Here is a 21,800-nt window from a genome sequence, read left to right as displayed (position 1 = left end):
GGCCAAAACATAGAAATAAAGAAACCTAAAAAAAAAAAAATAATAGAATTCCCAACCCACATCACACCCTGACCTAACCAAAATAGAGAAAAAAAACGGCTCTCCAAGGTCAGGACGTGACAGACTCCAACTTAAGTGTATGTAAACTTCTGACTTCAACTGTATATGTTTTACATTGTTTGCAAACTGATATGTGACATGCATTAATGTCAAAATACCATGCAAAACAGGCAAGCCCCCCCCCCAAAAAAATAATAATATATATATATATATATATATAGAGAGAGATTTTTTTACATTTAAAATAACTTTATTTTCATTTTTATGTGGGGCTCAAAAGAGGCCCTGAATGACGTGTTTCCACTGTCAATAGCTCTTAAGAGTTTATAAATTACAGTACATGGAGAATGCTGTTATTTCTACTAAAAATAATGAAGTAGATGCTTCTTCCATTTGGAACTGGCAGGTTCACTCGACTTTATTCATGGTGATGGATTTATGAGTGAATTCAAGGTCAGAATAAGGTGTGTCTGTAGACACCTCTACCACAACTTAATTTCTTAGATCTCCACCCCCAACGAATAGCGGGGGAACAGAATTCCATTCTCATGCTTAAACTGAAGGTCAGAATAGGCACAGAGAGAAAAGTGCATAAGAAGGGAATTACATTCAATTTACAGGGTTTAACTCAGGTCGGAATCGGCCCCATAAGGCATTGGCCTGCTCCAGCCTCTGGAATGCCCTCCCAGACCACCTGAAGGAAACTCTGGGCTCCTTTAAAATGGGTATAAAAACCTTTCTCTTTAGGAAGGCTTTGTGTTGATAGCTGTGCTCCTTGGTGTCCTTGCCCCATAGCGTCAGCTGTATTCTTTGTGTCAGTTGCAGTGTCTAGTTGTGTCCATTTTTTTCTATTTGGTTTTTATTTTTATTTCATACACTTATTATTCTTTATGAGGAAAAGCACTTTACAAATGCAATAAATTATTTATTATTATTGGTTAAACGGAATCAATTGTAGGCTACAGTTAATTTAACAGCAGGAAAATAAATATGCCAAAGAAAGAGTGTAAATGTAATTATGATTAACACTGAAAGACTACATGGGCCTTAAGTTATTATTATAAAAGTAATATTATTTATGCATTTCTGATGCCTGCAACCGTGTGATGCTTCCGATTTAATGCAGCGTAATCACAGCGCATGCTCAGACAGACGGAAAATACTGCTTGTATTTATTTCCTGCTTGATGTTTCCTTTCGGAGCAATGGCAAAAGTGAAAGCCACCTTGGTTTGTGCAGGTACTTACACTTTCTAACCGTTTCTGTTTTGTTAATAAATGCGTTATTCGTTGCATTACCTTGACAACTTGTCCGATTTTTTTTGCTTGGGTGGAATTGTGGTGCAAAATGCACGGACAGTAACAGTAACGTAGCTAGCTAAGGGCGCGAGCTATTCTAGCTGATATGCATCATGAGGTTGCAAGCCGTAGGTAACGTTAGCAGCATATCTCAAATTGCAGAAGCATTCGTGTAACTGTGTTGCTTAATTGTTAACGTGATGATTTTCACATTATCTGTTCATTTTGCTTTTATATTTTAGGGCTTTTTCTATGTTCAACGGTGCTTGCAATTGTCGAAGAACTCGATGACACGTAAGTGATGCTCTAATGTATTTCGCTTGTGGAATCTTCCTGTCTTTTGTTTAACGTCAATCCCTAGTATGAATGCGAATGTTGTCACCTGACGACCATTTTGGTTCATGTAATAGTCCCAATGAATAAATATTATATGGTAAAATAACTTAAGCTATTCCAATCTCAAACCAGTCACTCCCCCTGTACACAGAAACGTATGTTAATATTGTTTGTAAACAAAATTTTAGACTTCTAAGTTTGACTCAGTGTACCCATCACCAAGGGCATAACTTTTGTGTTGTTATGTTGGGGGTACATCCCAAACTTCTGATAATTTGGTCAATATATCCCAACCACAACTGATATACCAATATCCCAACCACAACTGATATACCAATCATTTTGGTATTACTTTAAAATGTTGGTCTAACTTTATTATGCAATCTGGTTTCCGAGCTGGTCATGGGTGCACCTCAGCCACGCTCAAGGTCCTAAATGATATCATAACCGCCATCGATAAGAGAAAATACTTTGTAGCTGTATTCATCGACCTGGCCCAGGCTTTCGACTCTCAATCACCACATTCTTATCGGCAGACTCAAAAGCCTTGGTTCCTCAAATGACTGCCTCGCCTGTTCACCAACTACTTCTCAAACAGAGTTCAGTGTGTCAAATCGGAGAGCCTGTTGTCTGGACCTCTGGCAGTCTCTATGGGGGTGCCACAAGGTTCAATCCTCGGGCCGACTCTTTTCTTTGTATACATCAATGATATCACTCTTGCTGCTGGTGATTCTCTGATCCACCTCTATGCAGACGACACCATTCTGTATACTTCTGGCCCTTCTTTGGGCACTGCGTTAACTAACCTCCAGATGAGCTTCAATGCCATACAACTCTCCTTCCATTGCCTCCAACTGCTCTTAAATGCAAGTAAAACTAAATGCATGCTCTTCAACCGATCGCTGCCCACACCTGCCCTCCCGTCCAGCATCACAACTCTGGACGGTTCTGACTTAGAATTTGTGGACAAATACAAATACCTAGGTGTCTGGTTAGACTGTAAACTGACCTTCCAGACTCACATTAAGCATCTCCAATCCAAAATGAAATCTGTTTCGCAACAAAGCATCTTTCATTCATGTTGCCAAACATACCCTTGTAAAACTGACTATCCTACCGATCCTTGACTTCGGCGATGTCATTTACAAAATAGCCTCCAACACTCTACACAGCAAATTGGAAGCAGTCTATCACAGTGCCATCTGTTTTGTCACCTAAGCCCCATATACTACCCACCACTGCGACCAGTATTCTCTCGTTGGATGACCCTCGCTTCATATTCGTCACCAAACCCACTGGCTCCAGGTCATCTATAAGTCTTTGCTTGGTAAAGCCCCGCCTTATCTCAGCTCACTGGTCACCATAGCAGCAGCCACCCGTAGCATGCGCCACAACAGGTATATTTCACTGGTCACCCACAAAACCAATTCCTCCTTTGGCCACCTTTCCTTCCAGTTCTCTGCTGCCAATGACTGGAACGAACTGCAAAAATCACTGAAGCTGGACACTTATATCTCCCTCACTAGCTTTAAGCACCAGCTGTCAGAGCAGCTCACAGATCACTGCACCGGTACATAGCCCATATGTAAATAGCCCGTTCAACTACCTCATCCCCATACTGTTATTTATTTTTCTCCTTTGCACCCCAGTATCTCTACTTTCACTCTCATCTTCTGCATATCTATCACGACAGTGTTTTAATTGCTATATTGTAATTATTTTGCCACTACGGCCTATTTAAATAAAGGTGAAAAAAATAATAAGTTCAGAAAGTAACCATGCTTGCCAATTTTTTTGATAGAAGGACTGTGAGAAAGTCAGTTCTGGGTTGCGTTCAGTTCGATTGAACATTTGCTACATTGTTTAACGGATGGTGTTGTTTGGTAGGTGTGGCAGGGTGTGGCTTGAAACAGTGAGTGACATATTTAAACTAGTTGTTCAGAACAACGTTGCCTTTTATATCTGTAGTGAATGCAGCCCTGGTGACTTTTCTACTCCAAAATGAATTAAAGTAATATGATGGTGACACCATTGAAATATAATTTTACAATCCAAAATTGAGCCTAACAACATTCTGGTCCAACAAGACCTGTAGCCAAACTGATGCATCATAGTGGCTATAAATAAATAAATAGACTGAAGCAGGGGGTTGCCCATCTGTTTTTGTGCTAATCATTGACTAGATCAGTGCTTCCTAAACGTTTTCTGTCATGGCCCCGTTTCCTCATGGGGGAACATCATATGCCCCTTAACCTCCCCACAAAATTATAGGATAAGAATACTTGTTAGTCATCAAGAAATCGTACATACAAACACCAGTAACTAGATTCCCTCCCATATTGAAATCAAGAAGAGAAAATGACAAATAAACCAGCTTACTGCTGTGCAATGTCATATATATCCTTATTAAAAATATAAAGTTGTTTCTGGAAGTACTCATTGGGTGGCTATTAGGTTGCATAAACATGATGAATGCTTTCCTCCCTGAATTTTGGCCTTCAAAATGGTTTTCTAGGTTGCTGCTGCTGGCCATAGTATGTGAGACAGGCATGCTGCCTCTGACTGGGGAGAGGAACAGGCTTGCCTACTGCCAGAGGTTCAGAGAAACAGCCCTTCTCTAATTCTGTAGCCTACTAGAAACAAGTTGTTTCAAGTTTATAATACTACCAAAGTTGTTTAAACTCACAAAATTGAGCCCAATACAAATTATCACTCATTTTGAGAAAATCTTGTTACTTTGCAATAGAAACTTAAATGTAAAATGTTTTATTTTGCTGTATAATTCTTATTCGTGCTTATGAATTGACCATGTTAAATGTGACTGTTTTTATTTGTTACAAGTCAGCTCACAAAAGTAAGGGTTTGTTAAGAGGAAAGAGCGGAGCTTTTGCTCCGTTCTTACAAGCCCAAAGCATATTTGACGCCTGGGGGATCCAATCATAAAATTAGGAATTGAGTAGTAGTGTAAAGCCACAGAAAGCCAGTAACTACGGTGGGGAAATAATTTCCAATTCAACCCCTGCAAGTTAAGGGCCTGCTCATTACATCCTCGTTGCAGTATGTCTTGTTCATTTTACTTGTCTATAATGCCTCGTTCACATCATATTGGAAATTCAAATGTCTGACTTGCTTACTTGTTGGAGAAAGATACGTTTCCCACTAGGGAAATATCAGAATCAACCAATAGGAAGCTAAACGCAAATCATTTTTTGCTTATTTTAACTCCGAGGTCCCAAGTTTCCGACGTTGTGTGATTTTCAAAGTTTCATACCGGGTATTGCGAAGTTTCATGGTTCGAATAAGTCACTTTTAATAGCTTTGGTTAAATAGTAGTAAATAGTACTGAATAATAGTAAATAGTACTGGTTAACAGTACTGGTTAAAATATAAAGCCAAAATGTTATGAATTCTGATTATAATTTTTTTCTTCCTCAGATTTAAAGACACCAGAGTAGATGATGTCTGGCTGGTGGACGTGAGTCTTGTTTGCTTTGCATCGCACACACTGCAATCATACTGACGTGACGAGGCTGAATGAGCCCATTCAGCACTGCTTTAGACCTCGTCCCGACACCGGTGTCCAGCTCATCCCTTACGGAAGTGTCAGTGGGGGAGGGAAGGGGGAGGTGTGTCTACTGTGTGTGTTTTAGTCAATGAGAAGTCATGCATGGCGGGCGGCGGGCCTGGCCTGGGGGCTCTGAGGGGGTTTATGCCAGAGCCCAGAGTTCATGTCTGGGGCCTGAGCAAATCCAGCTGGCACCCAAAGCTGGCACTCCCTGTCCAGACTAGTCTGACCGCTTGAGGAGAAATGATTGTAGTGACAGCAATCGTACTATATACACTGACGTGGATCACTATAGGCAGGCACAGACACTGCCGGAAACACCGTCTTGTAGAATGGTACACAGAACAGGGCTGTGCATTGATTTTCAGGCAAAAAAAATGCTTAGGTGGAATTGCCAATCCCAATACCAAGTACAGCATTGGCACAAAGATGGGAGATTTTTATTGAAATGTTGTAATTCAACTTTTTTGGCTGGTGGTGTGTTCAGGGTTGTCATTACAAGTAAACCCAGGGCATAGCAAAGTGACAGGGTGGGGTTGAAGCTCTTTAAGGCCTACTGCATTTCTACACAGTTAAAAAACCCTCTTAAATGTTATTTGGAGAACAGGTCCCATGAGCGCCAACATGTTAAGTTTACAGGAGCATATATAATGTGGTGTCAAATGAAAGCTGAGTCTATATTTTGGGGGAATTAATTCATAGATATATTTTTCAACCATTTTTCCATCCTAAAAATTTGGAATAAACAGAGGCTTTGATTTCTGGTCACACAGATGAAAAAAAAAACATCTAGAAAAAGTCTTAAAAGGTATTAGAAATGCATCAAAACACAATGTTGAAGTAAAGGCCCCTGCCAACTAATATCAAAATGTATATTTACTTTTGCAGAAATAATTTGCCTTCTGTGAGTTTAAGAAATATTACCTCATGTTTCTGTTACCACAAACCCACGTATCTTTAAAATATTTTCTAATTTCTCCCCCTCATGAGGAGGGAGGATTATGAAAGAAGTAACAAGTAAAGGTAGACCTACAAATTAGTTAGGGTTTTTACTGATAACTATTTTGTTTATGAATTATTAAATTATTAAAACGCCTCACTCTGTTACCAAATTGGTATCAGTGACCAAAAACTCTAACGAAATGACTGTAATTGAATTGGGAAATCATAGTAGTCACAAACCACAGGTACAGCAGAGAACACATGGGAAGAGTGCAGTATAATGCAATATACTGTACTGAACTATACTCTACTTTTTTTTAAGGTACTCTACTATGCTCTACTGTACAGAACTGTATTGTACTGAACTTTACTGTGGTGTCAACTTGTGGAACATAGAAGTTTATGATTGGTACAGATTTGGTCTGGACCAAACAAATTTGATCTTGTTTGGGAGCTGAGCTCATTAGAATAATAGCCAGTGTGTAGAATAATATGCAAATGAGTGATATCATTTATTTTCTAGCTTTGTGCACCTTTTCAGGATACATCACCTTAAAGACGATGACTGTATAGTACAGATCCCATGATGTCATTATGTTACCATTGTTCTGTTATGTTACCGAGTGTTAGTCTAGTTCAATAACCAAAATATATATTTTTCAAACTCAAGGTGTCATCCTAGCTGATAACGTATTCTTTCTGCAGACATGTTTGATTTTTAATTCAGAGTAGATATTTACGTGGTCACACAAATCTGAGGGAGATTTTCTTCTGTTAAACTTTGTATCTGCACTATTCCTCAGGTACATGTGTTTTAGTAAACATGTCAGTGGGAATTGTCAAAAGTAGACTTCTGCATACACTGTAGGTGTATGATTTGTTAAACTTAGCAATCAATGTTATTTTTTTTTGGCATACATGTTTTAAGTGAGTCTGCATCACATTGTTACCGTGGAATTGCCAACAGCAAAATTTACTCCTTTATCAGTCCCTCCAGGATTTTCCTATCAATTTATTTAGCAAAATCAAAAGTTACCTGCATATTATGTAAATTTGTCCAATCACTGCAATATGTCTGGATAAAACAGTCAAATAATTGCAATATTATTGCATAGAACTGACCCATCACAGCAGTGCCAAAAGAGGGCTCACAATTTCAACCAATCTCTGCACATTTACCACATTTGGTTCAATCAAGCCACACATCAGCAAACTTTTTCCTTTGTCAGCGTATTTCTGCGACAAATTGGACAAAATCATTGCCTATTGTTATGCAAAATGTCAGAATTGACAAAGTAAATTTTTTTTGCCCCTTCAAATATCACAAAAAATCCCTGCGAAATCATGGAGGGACTCTTTATCACCTTGGTTGCTGTAGCTTCATTCAACTCAAACACATGTCAATACAGCAGTTAACTTGCCACTCACTAGCTCAGCATCGGGATTAAAAACTAGTTTTGTTTCATGTCAAGTCAAACTGCAGTTTAGCCTACCTAGCGTCCTAGCTGTCGACAGCCATCTTCCACCTCCGCACTCTTTTGAGAGAAAAGTCTCGCTGTTCATCTGCCCGCTCCGACGGTGTCCTCGTGGTCCTAAAGTCAGCCCGCTAATACCGCTAAACTGCATTTGTCTTTTCATTGGATTTGGAATGATTTTAGTAGCCTATTTTAAATTGTTGTGGTTGAGCTAGGATATGGTGACTGCCATTCCCAGTTGATGTCCCTGAGTGTGTTGTCGCCATGCGTGTTATTTCTGAACAGTGTGTGTATTTGTGTTCATAGTTTTAGAGCTAGGCCTATTTCATCATGTTTACAGTGGCTGACAGTGTTGTGTTGGGCCTTTTGCAGTTTTATGCACCGTGGTGTGGCTACTGTAAAAAACTGGAGCCCGTGTGGTATGACGTCGGCGCCGAGTTGAAAAGCTCTGGATCGCCTGTGCGAGTGGGCAAGATGGACGGCACTGCATATTCTGGTGAGTCTCTGTTGCAGTGACCATGTCAATGGCTTCTCTACATATTCTTGATTGCCTGTAGTCTTGACTACCGACATTGACAAAATAATGTAAGTACATTTGAACAGTTTTAAGTTTTAGACCAGAATAACACCACAGCTATCTATAGTTCGGACAGGAAACGCCACGTATTCGTTTAAACATTTATTAGAAAAAGATTACAGTACATGCATACGTTAGTCTTGGCATTAGGCTCTGCTCCTTCGAGGTAGATCACAGCCAGACTGCATTATGTTAAGATAATATTATTATTATTACAGGCAGTGAGCAAAACAAAAGCGGCGCTCAAACAGGTGGAGGCTGGCGTGGGGTGGGAAAACAGAAAACTTGACATGCATGACGAGTAACACATTACAGCAATAGCATGTCACCAGAACCCCAGCGCATAGCTTGCGTGTGGCAGCCATCAGAGAATGTGTGTGCAGAACCTGTTTGACTGAATAGGCCGCCATATTAAGGTAGTGATGAATCTAACTTGTGCAATATCAGCTGATGCCTATACTTGGGTTTCTTGTCTGAGCAATTATGATTATGATTTTTTGGGTATATCAAATACACATGGCCAAAAGTATGTGGACACCCCTTCAAATTAGTGGATTCTGCTATTTCATCCAAACCTGTTGCTGACTGGTGTATAAGATCGAGCACACATGCAATGCCATGCTATCTTCATACGCTAACATTGGCAGTAGAATGGGCCATACTGAAGAGCTCAGTGACTTTCAACGTGGGACCGTCATAGGATGCCACCTGTCCAACAAGTCCGCTAGAGCTGCCCCGGTCAACTGTAAGTGCTGTTATTGTGAAGTGGAAACATCTAGGAGCAACAACGGTTCAGCCGCGAAGTGGTAGGCCACACAAGCTCACAGAACAGGACCATCGTGTTCTATAGCGCGTAAGAACATCTGTCCTTGGTTGCAACACTCCCTACAGAGTTCAAAACTGTCTCTGGAAGCAACGTCAGCACAGGAACTGTTCGTCGGGAGCTTCATGAAATGGGCTTCCGTGGCTGAGCAGCCGTACACAAGCCTAAAATCAACATGCACAATGCCAAGCGTTGGCTGGAGTGGTGTAATGATCGCCGCCATTGGACTGGACCCCCTCTTTTACGCTGCTGCTATTCTCTGTTTATCATCTATGCATAGTCACTTTAAATATACCTACATGTACATATTAGCCCGACTAACTGGTGCCCCCGCGCATTGACTCTGTACTGGTACCACCTGTGTATAGCCCCGCTACTGTTATTTTCACTGTCATTTAAAAACCTTTTTTACTACTTATCTGTTGTATACCTAATACCTATTTTTTTACTTAAAAATGTCACTGTTAGGGCTTGTAAGTAAGCACGTGACAATCTTTGATTTGAGTAGTGGAAACGCGTTCTCTGGAGTAATGAATCACGCTTCACCGTCTGTGATCACGGCTGTCAAACAGACTAATCTGGGTTTGGTGGATGCCAGGAGAACGCTACCTGCCCGAATGCATAGTGCCAACTGTACAGCCTGGTGGAGAAGGAATAATGGTCTGGGGCTGTTTTTCATGGTTCGGACTAGGCCCCTTAGTTCCAGTGAAGGGAAGTCTTAATGTTATACAATGACATTCTAGATGATTCTGTGCTTCCAACTTTGTGGCAACAGTTTGGGGAAGGCCCTTTCCTGTTTCAGCCTGACAATGCCTCGGTGCACAAGGCGAGGTCCATATAGAAATGGTTTGTCGAGATTGGTTTGGAAGAACTTGACTGGCTTGCACAGAGCCCTGACCTCAACGCCATTGAACATCTTTGGGATGAATTGGAACGCTGACTGCGAGGCCTAATCGCCCAACATCAGTGCCAGACCTCATTAATGCTCCCTACAGCAATGTTCCAGCATCAAGTAGAAAGTCTTCCCAGAAGAGTGGAGGCTGTTATAGCAGCAAAGGAGGGACCAGCTCCATATTAATGCCCATGATTTTGGAATGAGATGTTCGAGCAGTTATCCACATACTTTTGGCCTTGTAGTGTAAATATCTTCCATCTAATTGAGCATACAAAATGGCACCCTATTCCGTGTATAATGCACTGCTAGGGCCTTTAGGGCTCTGAGCAAAAGTAGTCCATTCTATAGGGTGCAATTTGGGATGCACGAGAGAAGTTAACAACTTCCCTATGTCTTACTGTGCCTCGAAACTGCCATTCTGTTATCGGTTTCACCTGGCTGTTAAAGATGCACTATTCCTATTGCCAAGACCTAAGTCTGACTTCATTACTTAGGATCTCTTTTTCTCATGTTATTGACCCCCTAGCCTCTCACTCTGGCTAATCACGCATAAACCAGATTAAAATTCCACGGACAGATTACATGACTGTCTGTCGCTGACTTTACTCGCAGTCCAAGATTAGGCTAACTAAGAGGCTACTAAAACCTCATCAACAGGTGACGACAGCTTTCAGGTATTAGGGAAAGTGCATTCTGAGGACAGAGCTGGTCCTTAAAATGTTGTCCAAGACAATTAACTGCGGATTATGGTTACTGTAGTTCTAATGGAATTTATATTCCTTATTGTCCATATAAAATAAGTAGTTGAGGAAATGGATTGACACATGCTTCAGTTTTCTTTAAATATTGTCATTTTCCATTCAGGCATGTCCTCAGAATTTGGAGTACGAGGATACCCCACAATTAAATTGTAAGTATGAGCACATATGAAGACGATATATAGACACTGATCATTGCCGTTTGTTAGAAGTTTACATAACGAACAATGCTTTACCCAATATTTTCTTTCACAATGATCATGTCTTTACTGAACTGAGTTGTCCATTGTGACTTGACTTGTCAGCATTAGGCCTGATGATGAGACCTATGGAATAAAGCTCCCCATACGCCCCTGGGGCTAGCCAATGGGGGATTTAAGGTGTTGTTGCCGCCTACCCTGAGGGCAATACATGGCCTAATGAGGTATTGTATCATTAAGATATGATGATTTGATCATCTATTTAGGTAATCCAAGGTGCCAGTCAAATATACTGAGTGCAGTGGAGCAGAATGTGTGTGTACAGTGCATTTGGAAGGTATTCAGACCTTTCTGACTTTTTCCACATTTTGTTACATTACAGCCTTATTCTAAAATGGATTCAATTGTTTGTTTTTTCCATCAATCTACACACCCCATAGTGACAGCAAAAACAGGTTTTTAGATATTTTTTTTACAGCCTCGAGTCACCTGTATTTGGGGAGTTTTTCCCATTCTTCCCTGCAGATCCTCTCTAGCTCTGTTAGGTTGGATGGGGAGCGTCACTGCACAGCTATTTTCAGGTCTCTCCAGAGATGTTCGATTGGGTTCAAGTCCGGGCTCTGGCTGGGCCACTCAAGGACATGCCTGTGTTGTCTTGGCTGTGTGCTTAGGGTGGTTGTCCTGTTGGAAGGTGAACCTTCGCTCCAGTCTGAGGTCCTGAGTGCTCTGGAGCAGGGATCTCAAGGATCTCTCTGTACTTTGCTCAGTTCATCTTTCCCTCAATCCTGACTAGTCTCCCAGTCCCTGCCACTGAAAAATGTCCCCATAGTATGATGCTGCCACCACCATGCTTCACCGTAGGGATGGGGCCAGGTTTCTTCCAGACGTGACGCTTGGCATTCAGGCCAAAGAGTTCAATCTTGGTTTCATCAGACCAGAGAATCTTGTTTCTCATGGTCAGAGTCCTTTAGGTGCCTTTTTGCAAACTCCAAGTGGGCTGTCATATGCCTTTTACTGAGGAGTGGCTTCCGCCTGGCCACTCTACCATAAAGGCCTGATTGATGGAGAGATGTTTGTCCTTCTGGGAGGTTCTCCCATTTCCATCCTGACCAAGGCCCTTGTCCCCCGATTGCTTAGTTTGGCCGGGCGGCCAGCTCTAGGAAGAGTCTTGGTGGTTAAAAACTTCTTCCATTTAAGAATGATGGAGTTCCCTGTGTTCTTGGGGACCTTCAATGCTGAAGACATTTTTTGGTACCCTTCCCCAGATCTCTGCTTTGACACAATCCTGTCTATGGATAATTCCTTTCGACCTCCATGGCTTGGTCTTTGCTCCGTCATGCACTGTCAACTGTGGGCCCTTCTATAGCAGGGGTGGGCAATTCCAAATCATGTCCAATAAATTGAATGTATCACAGGTGGACTCCAAGTTGTAGAAACATCTCAAGGATGATCAATGGAAACAGGATGCACCTGAGCTTAATTTTGAGTCTCATAACAAAGGTATGAATACGTATGTAAATAAGGTGTTTCTGTTTTTTATTTGTAATACATGAGCAAAAAATGTATATAAATCTGTTTTCGCTTTGTTATTATGGGGTATTGTGTTTAGATTGAGGAAAATATTTAATTTAATTCGTTTTAGAACAAGGCTGTAATGTAACAAAATGTGAAAAAAAGGAAGGGGTCTGAATATATTCCGAATGCACTGTATATAGAACAAAAATATAAACACAACAGGTTAAGTTGTAATATTTTTGATTGTGAAGATATTTCACAGCGATTTAGATGACAATGTTTCTCTATGCTATACTTGCTTGTTTTGTCACAAACTGAAATCACTCAGTTTGACACAACTTTTGTCCCTCAGTCAAGTATTGCATTTCAAGCACAGCTTGAACTACAAAGACCAGGGAGCTTTTTGAAAGCCTCACAAAGAAGGGCAGTGATTGGTAGATGGATAATAATAACAAATCAGACATGGAATGTCTTTTTTTTTAAGCATGGTCAAGTTAAATAGGCTGTGGACTATGTATTAAACCACCAAGACACATGAAAGGTACAGTTATCCCTCTGAACTGAGCTGCAGGACAGGAATGAAGTTATTCAGGAATGTCACCATGAGGCCATTAGCGATTTTAAAACAGCTACAGTGTTCAATGGCTGTGATTGATTGGAGAAAACACCGGAGGATGGCTCAATAACATTGGTAACTCTTTACTTCACACCCAGTGTCATAACAAGGTCATAATCATTTCATAATATTATAACAGTCATGACCCATATATTTACACAGGTTGTGACATATATTGTGTTATTTTATGGCTGGTTATGACACCTACATGTGTTAAAACTCACATTTATTCAAATAATTTTTTGTTGTTGTAATGTATTTATTGTCAGGTTTTGTTCATCATATTTTTAATAACTTGTAGAAAACTTTATGACACTGTCAAGAAGCATCATAATAATATAAACCAGATAGGCCTATCACATGCATGCCCTTATATCAGTCCTTAGTCAAAAAGAGGGTGTGTTTTTCCCCCCTGCTCCTGTAAATTCTGCTCCTTCATTCATCCCAGTCGTTAGCAACAGAGAATTGGAATAGGTGCATGTGTGACAATTGTGTGTGAAATTACAATCATTTAATATGCTAAATTTCAAATATGGGCACTTTTGTGTAACACGTAGGCTATGGTGTAATCTGGAATGTTATGCTTTGTGGGGTAGGTTTTGTGGGTTTTAACACTCTTATGTAGGTGTCGTAACCAGCCATAAAATAACACAATAGAAATCACGACAGGTCTAAATATGTGTCATGACAGTATGATGACAAGTTATGTCAGCTGTTATGAAATGTCTTGCCGTGTCATAATGTGTTATGATGCTGGGTGTCAAGTAAAGTGTTACCATAACATTGTAGTGACTCCACAATGACCTAAATTGATTTTTTTTAGGATTAAAAGAAACTGGATGGAGCTAAGCACAGGCTTAATCGTAGCGGAAAACCTGCTTCAGTTTGCTTACACCAGAGGCTGGTAGAGGAATTCACCTTTTAGCAGGACAATAACCTAAATCCCAAAGTTGCTTACCAGGAAGACTGTGAATGTTCCTGAGTGGCCAAGTTACAGTTTTGACTTAAACTTGCTTGAAAATATAACGCTAAGACTTGAAAATTGCTAGAGCTTGAAGAAAAAAAGGATGGGCAAATATTGCACAATTTTGAAGACCTTCCCAAGAAGACAGCTGTAATCAATGCCAAAGATGTTTCTAACATATTAACTCAGGGAGCTGAATATTTGCGCAAAGACCATATTTTAGTGATACCATTTTATTCACACAGCGTTTTATTTTTTTTAGATTGTTGACAAGTAAATACATTTTAATCCCACTTTAACACAAAATGTGAAGACATCCAAGGGGTCTGAACACTTTGGCAAGACGCTGTAAATCCCTGAGGAAGTAGAAGCTGTAGCCTCTTCAGACAACAACACAGTATAATCTTTTATTAATTTATTTGATGCTTCTGCAGGACACTTAGGTTCTGTTTGAGCAAACATGATAACTCTGTTAGATGATCACAGTGGGGGCAATCATCACATTAAACCAAGCGAGTGATGAAATATTCTCAGGGGACTACACTAGGTAGCTTCCCCCCGGAGAGAAATATAGATACAGACCTGAGACTCCATCTCTCCCGGAGTTCATTAGAATGGATCCAAATAGCCTTGTGTACTGGCGTGTCCCTAGCAAACACTCCTGGATGTATTTGTCAGGTCTTTTGGGGTCTGATCCTGGTAGTGTTGTGGTTGATGTAACTCTATAATGAAAGAGAAGAGGGCCCTTGTTTTCTCTCCTGTACTGCTATTGGAAATTGGATGACGCTTATCCAAAACCCTGATCAAATAGAGAGATTCTGGGGCTGAACGTGTCAAGTATCTCTGAGTGGGAGTGCTGATCTTGGATCAGGTTTACCCCTGCCCATGTAATGTTATTAGTTGTGATCTAAAGGCAAACCTGATCTGAAATCAGCACTCCTACTCTGAGACGCTTGATACATACAGCCCTGACCTCTGGGTAAAGGGATCACTTTGACCCATGGACCTGCCTCTGGATTGGAATAAAATTTTGGTTTGAGTAATTTTGGATTTGACTCACACTTGCTGGAGAAGTGTAATCTCTTTTAGCTTTGGCATTGTTATCATGCCTTTTCACAGCACTACAAAGAGCAACCCCAGAGTGGGTTGTCAGAATGCACACATACAAGCACTAGATACCGAGCATAACAATTAAAGGGCCAAATGAAAGGCTTTTATCTTGTTTTTCTCTCATGCAAATGTACCATTCTGTCCATTTCTCCTCACAAAAGGACTGGCATAAAGAAGGAAATTGACAGTCTTTTTCTTGGTGTTATTCAATCTCTTTCTCACCGCCACACTCACTCTCCTCCTTTCTCAGGCTAAAGGGTGATCTTGCCTATAATTACAAGGGGCCAAGGACAAAGGATGACATCATAGAATTCGCCAACAGGGTAGCAGGGTAAGTCGTAGGACTCTTATCATATGCGCTGTTGCTTCAACATCTCTAATGGGTGATATAAATGAGTACATAATCACTTATGTAAGTCTATATGAATAGATATGATCAGACAAAAATGACTATACATTCCCTGAATACTGTGGTCTTCTAAACAGGACATTATCCTGTATGGGCTACACATGGGACATTACGCTGTATAGGAACTCTATACAACAAATGTCTCCCCCTTAGAATGCAGTGAATTTCCAGGGCCTCCAGAGTTGCGCAGTGGTCTAGGGCACTGCATCGCAGTGCTAGCTGTGCCACCAGAGACTCTGGGTTCGCGCCCAGGCTCTGTTGCAGCCGGCCACGCCCGGGAGGTCCATGGGGCGACACACAATTGGCTTAGCGTCGTCCGGGTTAGGGAGGGTTTGGCCGGTAGGGATATTCTTGTCTCATCGTGCACTAGCGACTCCTGTGGCTGGCCGGGTGCAGTGCACGCTAACCACCGTGGTGCACGGTGTTTCCTCAGACACATTGGTGCGGCTGGCTTCCGGGTTGGATGCGCGCTGTGTTAAGAAGCAGTGCGGCTTGGTTGGGTTGTTTCGGAGGACACATGGCTTTTGACCTTCATCTCTCCCGACTCCCGTACGGTAGCGATGAGACAAGATAGTAACTACTAACAATTGGATGGGGAGAAAAAGGGGGTGAAATTAAAAATAAATTAAACTTTTTTTTTTAAAGAATGCAGTGAATTTCCACCCTAGCCCTTTAAAGCCTCTTCAAATGCCAGTCAATAGTTTAGCCTGAGGGGATTCCTCTCTCTCGGGAAAATCCAAACTAGACCCATGATGACTGATCAGTCGGAATGGTGGGTCAAAGACCTGGCTGGGTTTTCACCTCTGACTGCATGCTTCTGCGATGTTCACTAGATGGCACCAGAACCATACACATTAAACTAGAGTTCAACTAGAAAAGAAACATGGCCGTGTTCAGTAGGCAGTCCGTAGCAATAAATAAATGAGTGTTCTAATATGAGATGTTCATGTTAGTTCCTCTCTGTTTCACTTTGTTTGTAAACGTTTTCTCAACTTCAGGCAATTTTAACTAATGGCAAACACATTATCTTATAATCCAAACTATAGTGTTTCTGTTTGTGTGCATGTCTTCTGTCCTCTTCAGGCCAGCAGTCCGAGCACTTCCAAGCAAACAGATGTTTGACCATATGATGAAGAGACATGACGTGCTCTTTGTATACTTCGGCGGGGAGTCTCCTCTCAAGGTAGGGGCTCTGGAAGTTTCTCTGGTCCAGACAGAGCATAACCTCCAAGTGTGGAGTGAGAGTGTTAACAATATGTAGCAATATAATATGTTCGAAGTTGTTTTGACCCAATACCTTCAGACATTTTGAGTGAAAAATATAAAAATCAATAAACATTTATGTTAAGTAATTCGGTGCATGAAATCATAGTAGGATTCATATTCTCCCAGTGTGATCATGGGAATTTGTTAACGATACATTTATTCCAGTCAGTTCAAGTAGGTTATTTGCCATTCAGAGGTGTAAAAAGAAATTGGAATTCTTGGTTGGAGCACTCACATAGTCCACATTATAATAGTAAGACTATCCATACTACATTGGCGTATTGGTTAGCTACCATCCTGATTTAACTGTGCTTTCTGAGTAATTCGATATGCATTCCCCCCATATGTTTATCACTTCTCTGCGGGTCTGAAATGTTATCTTAACATCCAATCAATGCCACTGAAAGCTGTCATGGCATTTAGCTAGAATTTATTGATTGGATCATAAAGCTTCTGCCTACACCGCTGCTGCCAAGCGCTCTCAGTGAGGAAAGGCCCATTTATACAACGTGCTAGCCGACATTGATAAATGTCCCAAACCAAGTTAACACAGAGGGCAATTCTCAGGGAAGTAGAAGCTTGCAACTTGTGTTTTCTCGTTTGCAGGAGAAGTATATCGACATGGCTGCGGAGCTGATTGTGTATACATACTTCTTCTCTGCGTCTGAAGACGTCTTACCAGAGGTAACGGCCTTGAGAATGTGGCATGTCCCCTGGCTCTTCAGCTAGGTTGTTTCCCCACATAACATTTCAGAGAGGAGAACTTATCAACGACATGCAGGTATATGACCATATCAACTTATCAACGGCTCATTTGAAAGTTTCATTCTCATCACTTTCTAATGAGGGATTTCTTGTGATTTTGATCATTGTTTTAGTCGTATAGCTAGCTAGTCGAACACAAGGCAGCACTCATAAGTGAAAGTCCAGGAGTGCTGCTGTGACATTCTCCATGCAGTATGATATGGTAAATGCCATAGGGACAGTGAAGCCTGCGAGCATGCTGCTTTTGCAGGTTTATTTGGCATGAGGTCCACAGTTTGCTAGGATGGCTTGCCGCCAATAGGACTGTTGTCTCGTATGGTTGAGGTGCCCATAAATTAAGAAAGTAAGGGATGATTTATGGAATTCGCTTTGAATTATGTGTTCTTTTGTGTTTTCACCATCCAGTCAGTGACTTTGCCAGAGCTTCCATCGGTCGTAGTCTTCAAGGACGGGGCCTACTTTACCTATGATGGTAAGTATCTGGTTGGGGCTACAGGGCTGGGGTGGTGGGTGATACGCTTGAGTAATATTTTGTTTGCACTTTCCAAATAGTTTTCTAATTTTCTGTTTTAACTGCCTATGGCTTGTCATAAAATGTTCTCTTGGAGTAACTATGTGTGATATCGGCCTTTGAGGACCATCTTTTCCCTAGAAAGGAGGTCAGTCTAATTTGGGCAAGGCAAGGGTGCCATTTTCTCCTTTGTTCCCCCTCTCTCCTCCTCCTCTCCTCCCCCTCTACTAGCCTTGTTTGCTCAGGCTTTGTTTCTCCAGTCTTAAACCAGAGTGTCTGTTCTTTCATCTTTCATCCGGCTTCACCACACTGCCTTTTGAAGTGGTGACTCCTCCATTATAAAGCGGTTCGGCTCTTCCCACTATCGCCTCTGTGGTCAGGCCAGTGATGTCGTGGTGGTGGCTTTCTCTGGGCAGACACAGAGCAGGCAAAGGAACAGGGAAGGGGGAGGGATGGGTGGATGGTGGATATAACTGAGTGGGCGTGGGATGGTGGGAGACCACAGTGCAGTCCAGAGGAACCAGGGTGGGCTGGGCTTCCATCTGGGACTGACTGACTGACTCGGCCATGTCTGAGTCAGAGCTGCCCAGTCAAGTCGGAAAGAATTATATGCTATAGCCACCAATACAGTTCAGAGCCCCCTCAGCGTATGAGCACCAGCTCGCCACATTCTTGCATCACTTCCTCTATACCGCCACTGAGCGTTTCGGGAGGGAGGCGAAAACGGAAGGGCAGCGCGTCCAGGCACAGGCCGACAACAAAGGGGCCCCAGTAGTGTATGTTGGGGAGGTTAGGCGCTCTGTGAAGGGCCCGCAGAACAAAATCCATCCCCTGGTTTGGCTCTGGTCCAGCCTGGCACTGGATGTCTGTCTGTTCCACCTGGCTGTTCCAAAATGGGGGCTTCCGGCACCAGAAGTCCAGCAGGAGGCGGTCTCCACAGCGGACGGTCACCACGAAAATACCACACTCCAGCGAGTCCTCTAGGACCCTGATAACGAGGATGTTCTGTATGGCTTGCATCGCCATGGTTACTGCCGGAGATAAGCTAGGGAAATCAGAGCCGGAGCAACAAGATATGACAGATGATTGGCTTTTTTCTGAACATGCAGCTTGGTTTTCTCACTCCACTGGAAAACATAAGTGGTTCTGGGATAGATAACATATTTTTATTACTTAAGTTTAAAATATATATATATATTTTACATTCTACACTTCATCTTTAGACATTTGGAAACAGAGGGGGTAGACAGGCAAGTGGCAGAACAGTAGAATTGTATCCCGGTCTCCGGTGGGGAACCGTTACTCTGATACTAAGAGTGTTACTGCAAGACCACAGGCTCTGCACAATGAAAAGGATTTTGAAGGCTGTTACTTCAAGATCAACAGTAGCACATAATCCAAAAGTAAAATTGGAATGGTAAAATCTCATTTTGATTGGTAAACACATCTCATAGTGCTTCTAAGAGAAATGCTCTAGTCGGTATAATGACCTAAAAGCCTTTCCAATAATACCTTGTATTTAGTCGGTGTGATGCATATTTTACCTGAATCCTCCTCGGCATGATCCCTGGTTTGGGAGTCCTGCCATTGGTGCTCTGCTCTGGGCTGTGCTCTGCGTAATAGGCGAGTTCCTCTAATGTAGCAGAGCAGCCACTGAAATTATGTTCACATTCTCTCTGGTGCTCTATGACACATTTTTACTGCATGTGTTGGGCTACTTCCCAAATGCCACCCTATTATCTATGTAGTGCATAGGGCTCTGGTCAAAACTAGTGCACTATATAGGGAATAGGGTACATTTTGGGACAGACACACAATATCTCCCCTCCACCACATTTGCAAGTTACTATCATCGCCAGATGGTCAGAATTTGCATTGAACATAGTGACATTTACAACTACATGCAATCAGCTCATTCAAATATGAGACTAGTACGTCACCATTTACTGTATATTCTAGTTGTGTTATGAATAGCTGTGGGGTTTAGCTTGGACACGTATATTGGCTTGCTTTTGTGATAATTCCAATGTCTATTTGTGCATGTATAGTGTTTTGTGTTAATTCCTGTTTGCACACTCATTGCCAGCATTTGAAATGGTCAACAACAGAACACCCCTTCAGTATTCCCACACCTCAGTTTTAGTGTTGTCCAAATACGGCAGCCACACTTTATGTAAACACTATTTGACGTAACGCCATAAAGCTCTGATCGGCTTGCTGCACAGAACAAACAACTAGCAGTCCATTTTGGAGCATGAACGCTCCCACAGAATACAAGTAATAATAATAATTTTCATTTTACAGAATAATCTGTGCCTAAAATAAAAATGGGAAACAATTGACACTAGACATGGCAACTGACACAAAGAACACAGCTGACGCGACAATGACACCAAGGAGCACAGCTATCGATGAAGCCGTCCTAAAGAGAAAGGTTCCCCAAGGAGCAGAGCTTGGTCCTGGGGGCTTGGCAGGCTATCACTTGACCCGAGGATGGGGTTAATGGGGGAGAGCAGTTTGTTAAGATAAGGAGGCCATAAATACATTGCCATAAATACACAGGACAGTCAGCAGGAGGGTTTTGATTTCAATCTGAAATTAAACTGGGAGCCAGTGCAGAGATGCCAGTATGGGGGTGATGTGATGGTGTTTCTGCACTCTCATCAGGATCCTGGCAGTGTTGTTCTGGAAGTTTTGGAGCTTCTGGAGACTCCTGCCAGGGATCCCAATGAGTGCGTTGCAATAGTCCAGCCTTGAGGAGATAAAGGCATGGTTGAGCTTCTCTGCATCAGACTGAGTGTGGGTGGGATGGAGTTTGGCAATGTTCTTGAGGTGATAGAATTAGGCTTTACACAGTTGTTTGATGTGGTTGTCAAAGGTCAGTGAGGAATCAAGCTTTGGAGGTGTGTTATTGGCGAGTTACCTGGTAGGGGTTGCTGTTCAGTTGCTTCATCCATCCCTTTATCTCAAAGCAGGTGTTCAGGCGACACATGCATCATAGGGACTTGGGGCAGTTTTTACTGACAGCTGGGCAGTGGTGTAAATAACTTTAAGTAAAAAACATTTAAAGTGCTACTTAAATCTGGGGGGAAAAAATGGAAAAAAATTAATCTGTACTTTACAATTTTTTGACAACTTTTACTTTTACTCCACTACATTCCTAAAGAAAATAATGTACTTTTTACTTCATACATTTTCCTTGACACCCAAAAGTACTTGTTTCATTTTTAATGCTTAGCAGGACAAGAAAATGGTCCCATTCACGCACTTATCAAGAGAACATCCCAGTTCATCCCTACGTCCTCTGATCTGTCGAACTCACTAAACACATTCTTTGTTGTAAATTATGTCTTGAGTGTTGGAGTGTGACCGTGGCTAAAAAACAAAACACGAAAATCTTTCCATCTGGTTTGCTTAATATAAGGAATTTGAAATTATTTATACTTTTACTTTTGATACTTAAGTATATTTTAGCAATTACATTTACTTTTGATACTTAAGTATATTTAAAATTAAAGACTTTTACTCAAGTAGTATTTTACTGGGTGACTTATCTTTACTTTTATGCAAGTATGAGAATTGGGTACTTTTTCCACCACTGCAGCTGGGTGTCATCAGCATAGCAGTGGAATGAGATTCCATGCAGGGTAATGAAACGACCGAGGGGGATTGGTCCAAGAACCGATCCTTGTGGGACACCGCACAGTTGGTGTGGT

The 21,800-nt window shown here is 41.6% G+C and overlaps 1 protein-coding gene across 1 annotated transcript; it reads left to right on the top strand.

Annotated features, from left to right (window-relative positions):
• Positions 1-1,215: 1,215 nt before the first annotated feature.
• Positions 1,216-18,350, top strand: LOC135516969 (protein disulfide-isomerase TMX3-like). The gene is made up of 10 exons (XM_064941024.1): positions 1,216-1,298; positions 1,600-1,651; positions 5,129-5,168; positions 8,048-8,171; positions 10,835-10,880; positions 15,384-15,464; positions 16,626-16,725; positions 17,415-17,492; positions 17,979-18,056; positions 18,345-18,350. The coding sequence occupies exons 1-10, from the start codon at positions 1,247-1,249 to the stop codon at positions 18,348-18,350; spliced, it is 657 nt and encodes a 218-aa protein (XP_064797096.1). The 5' UTR covers positions 1,216-1,246.
• Positions 18,351-21,800: the final 3,450 nt, after the last annotated feature.

The sequence above is a fragment of the Oncorhynchus masou genome, chromosome 28 (genome assembly GCF_036934945.1).
Source record: "Oncorhynchus masou masou isolate Uvic2021 chromosome 28, UVic_Omas_1.1, whole genome shotgun sequence".
NCBI lineage: Eukaryota > Metazoa > Chordata > Actinopteri > Salmoniformes > Salmonidae > Oncorhynchus > Oncorhynchus masou.
Note: the sequence above shows the minus strand (reverse complement) of the source record. Positions and strands in the feature narration are given on the sequence as shown.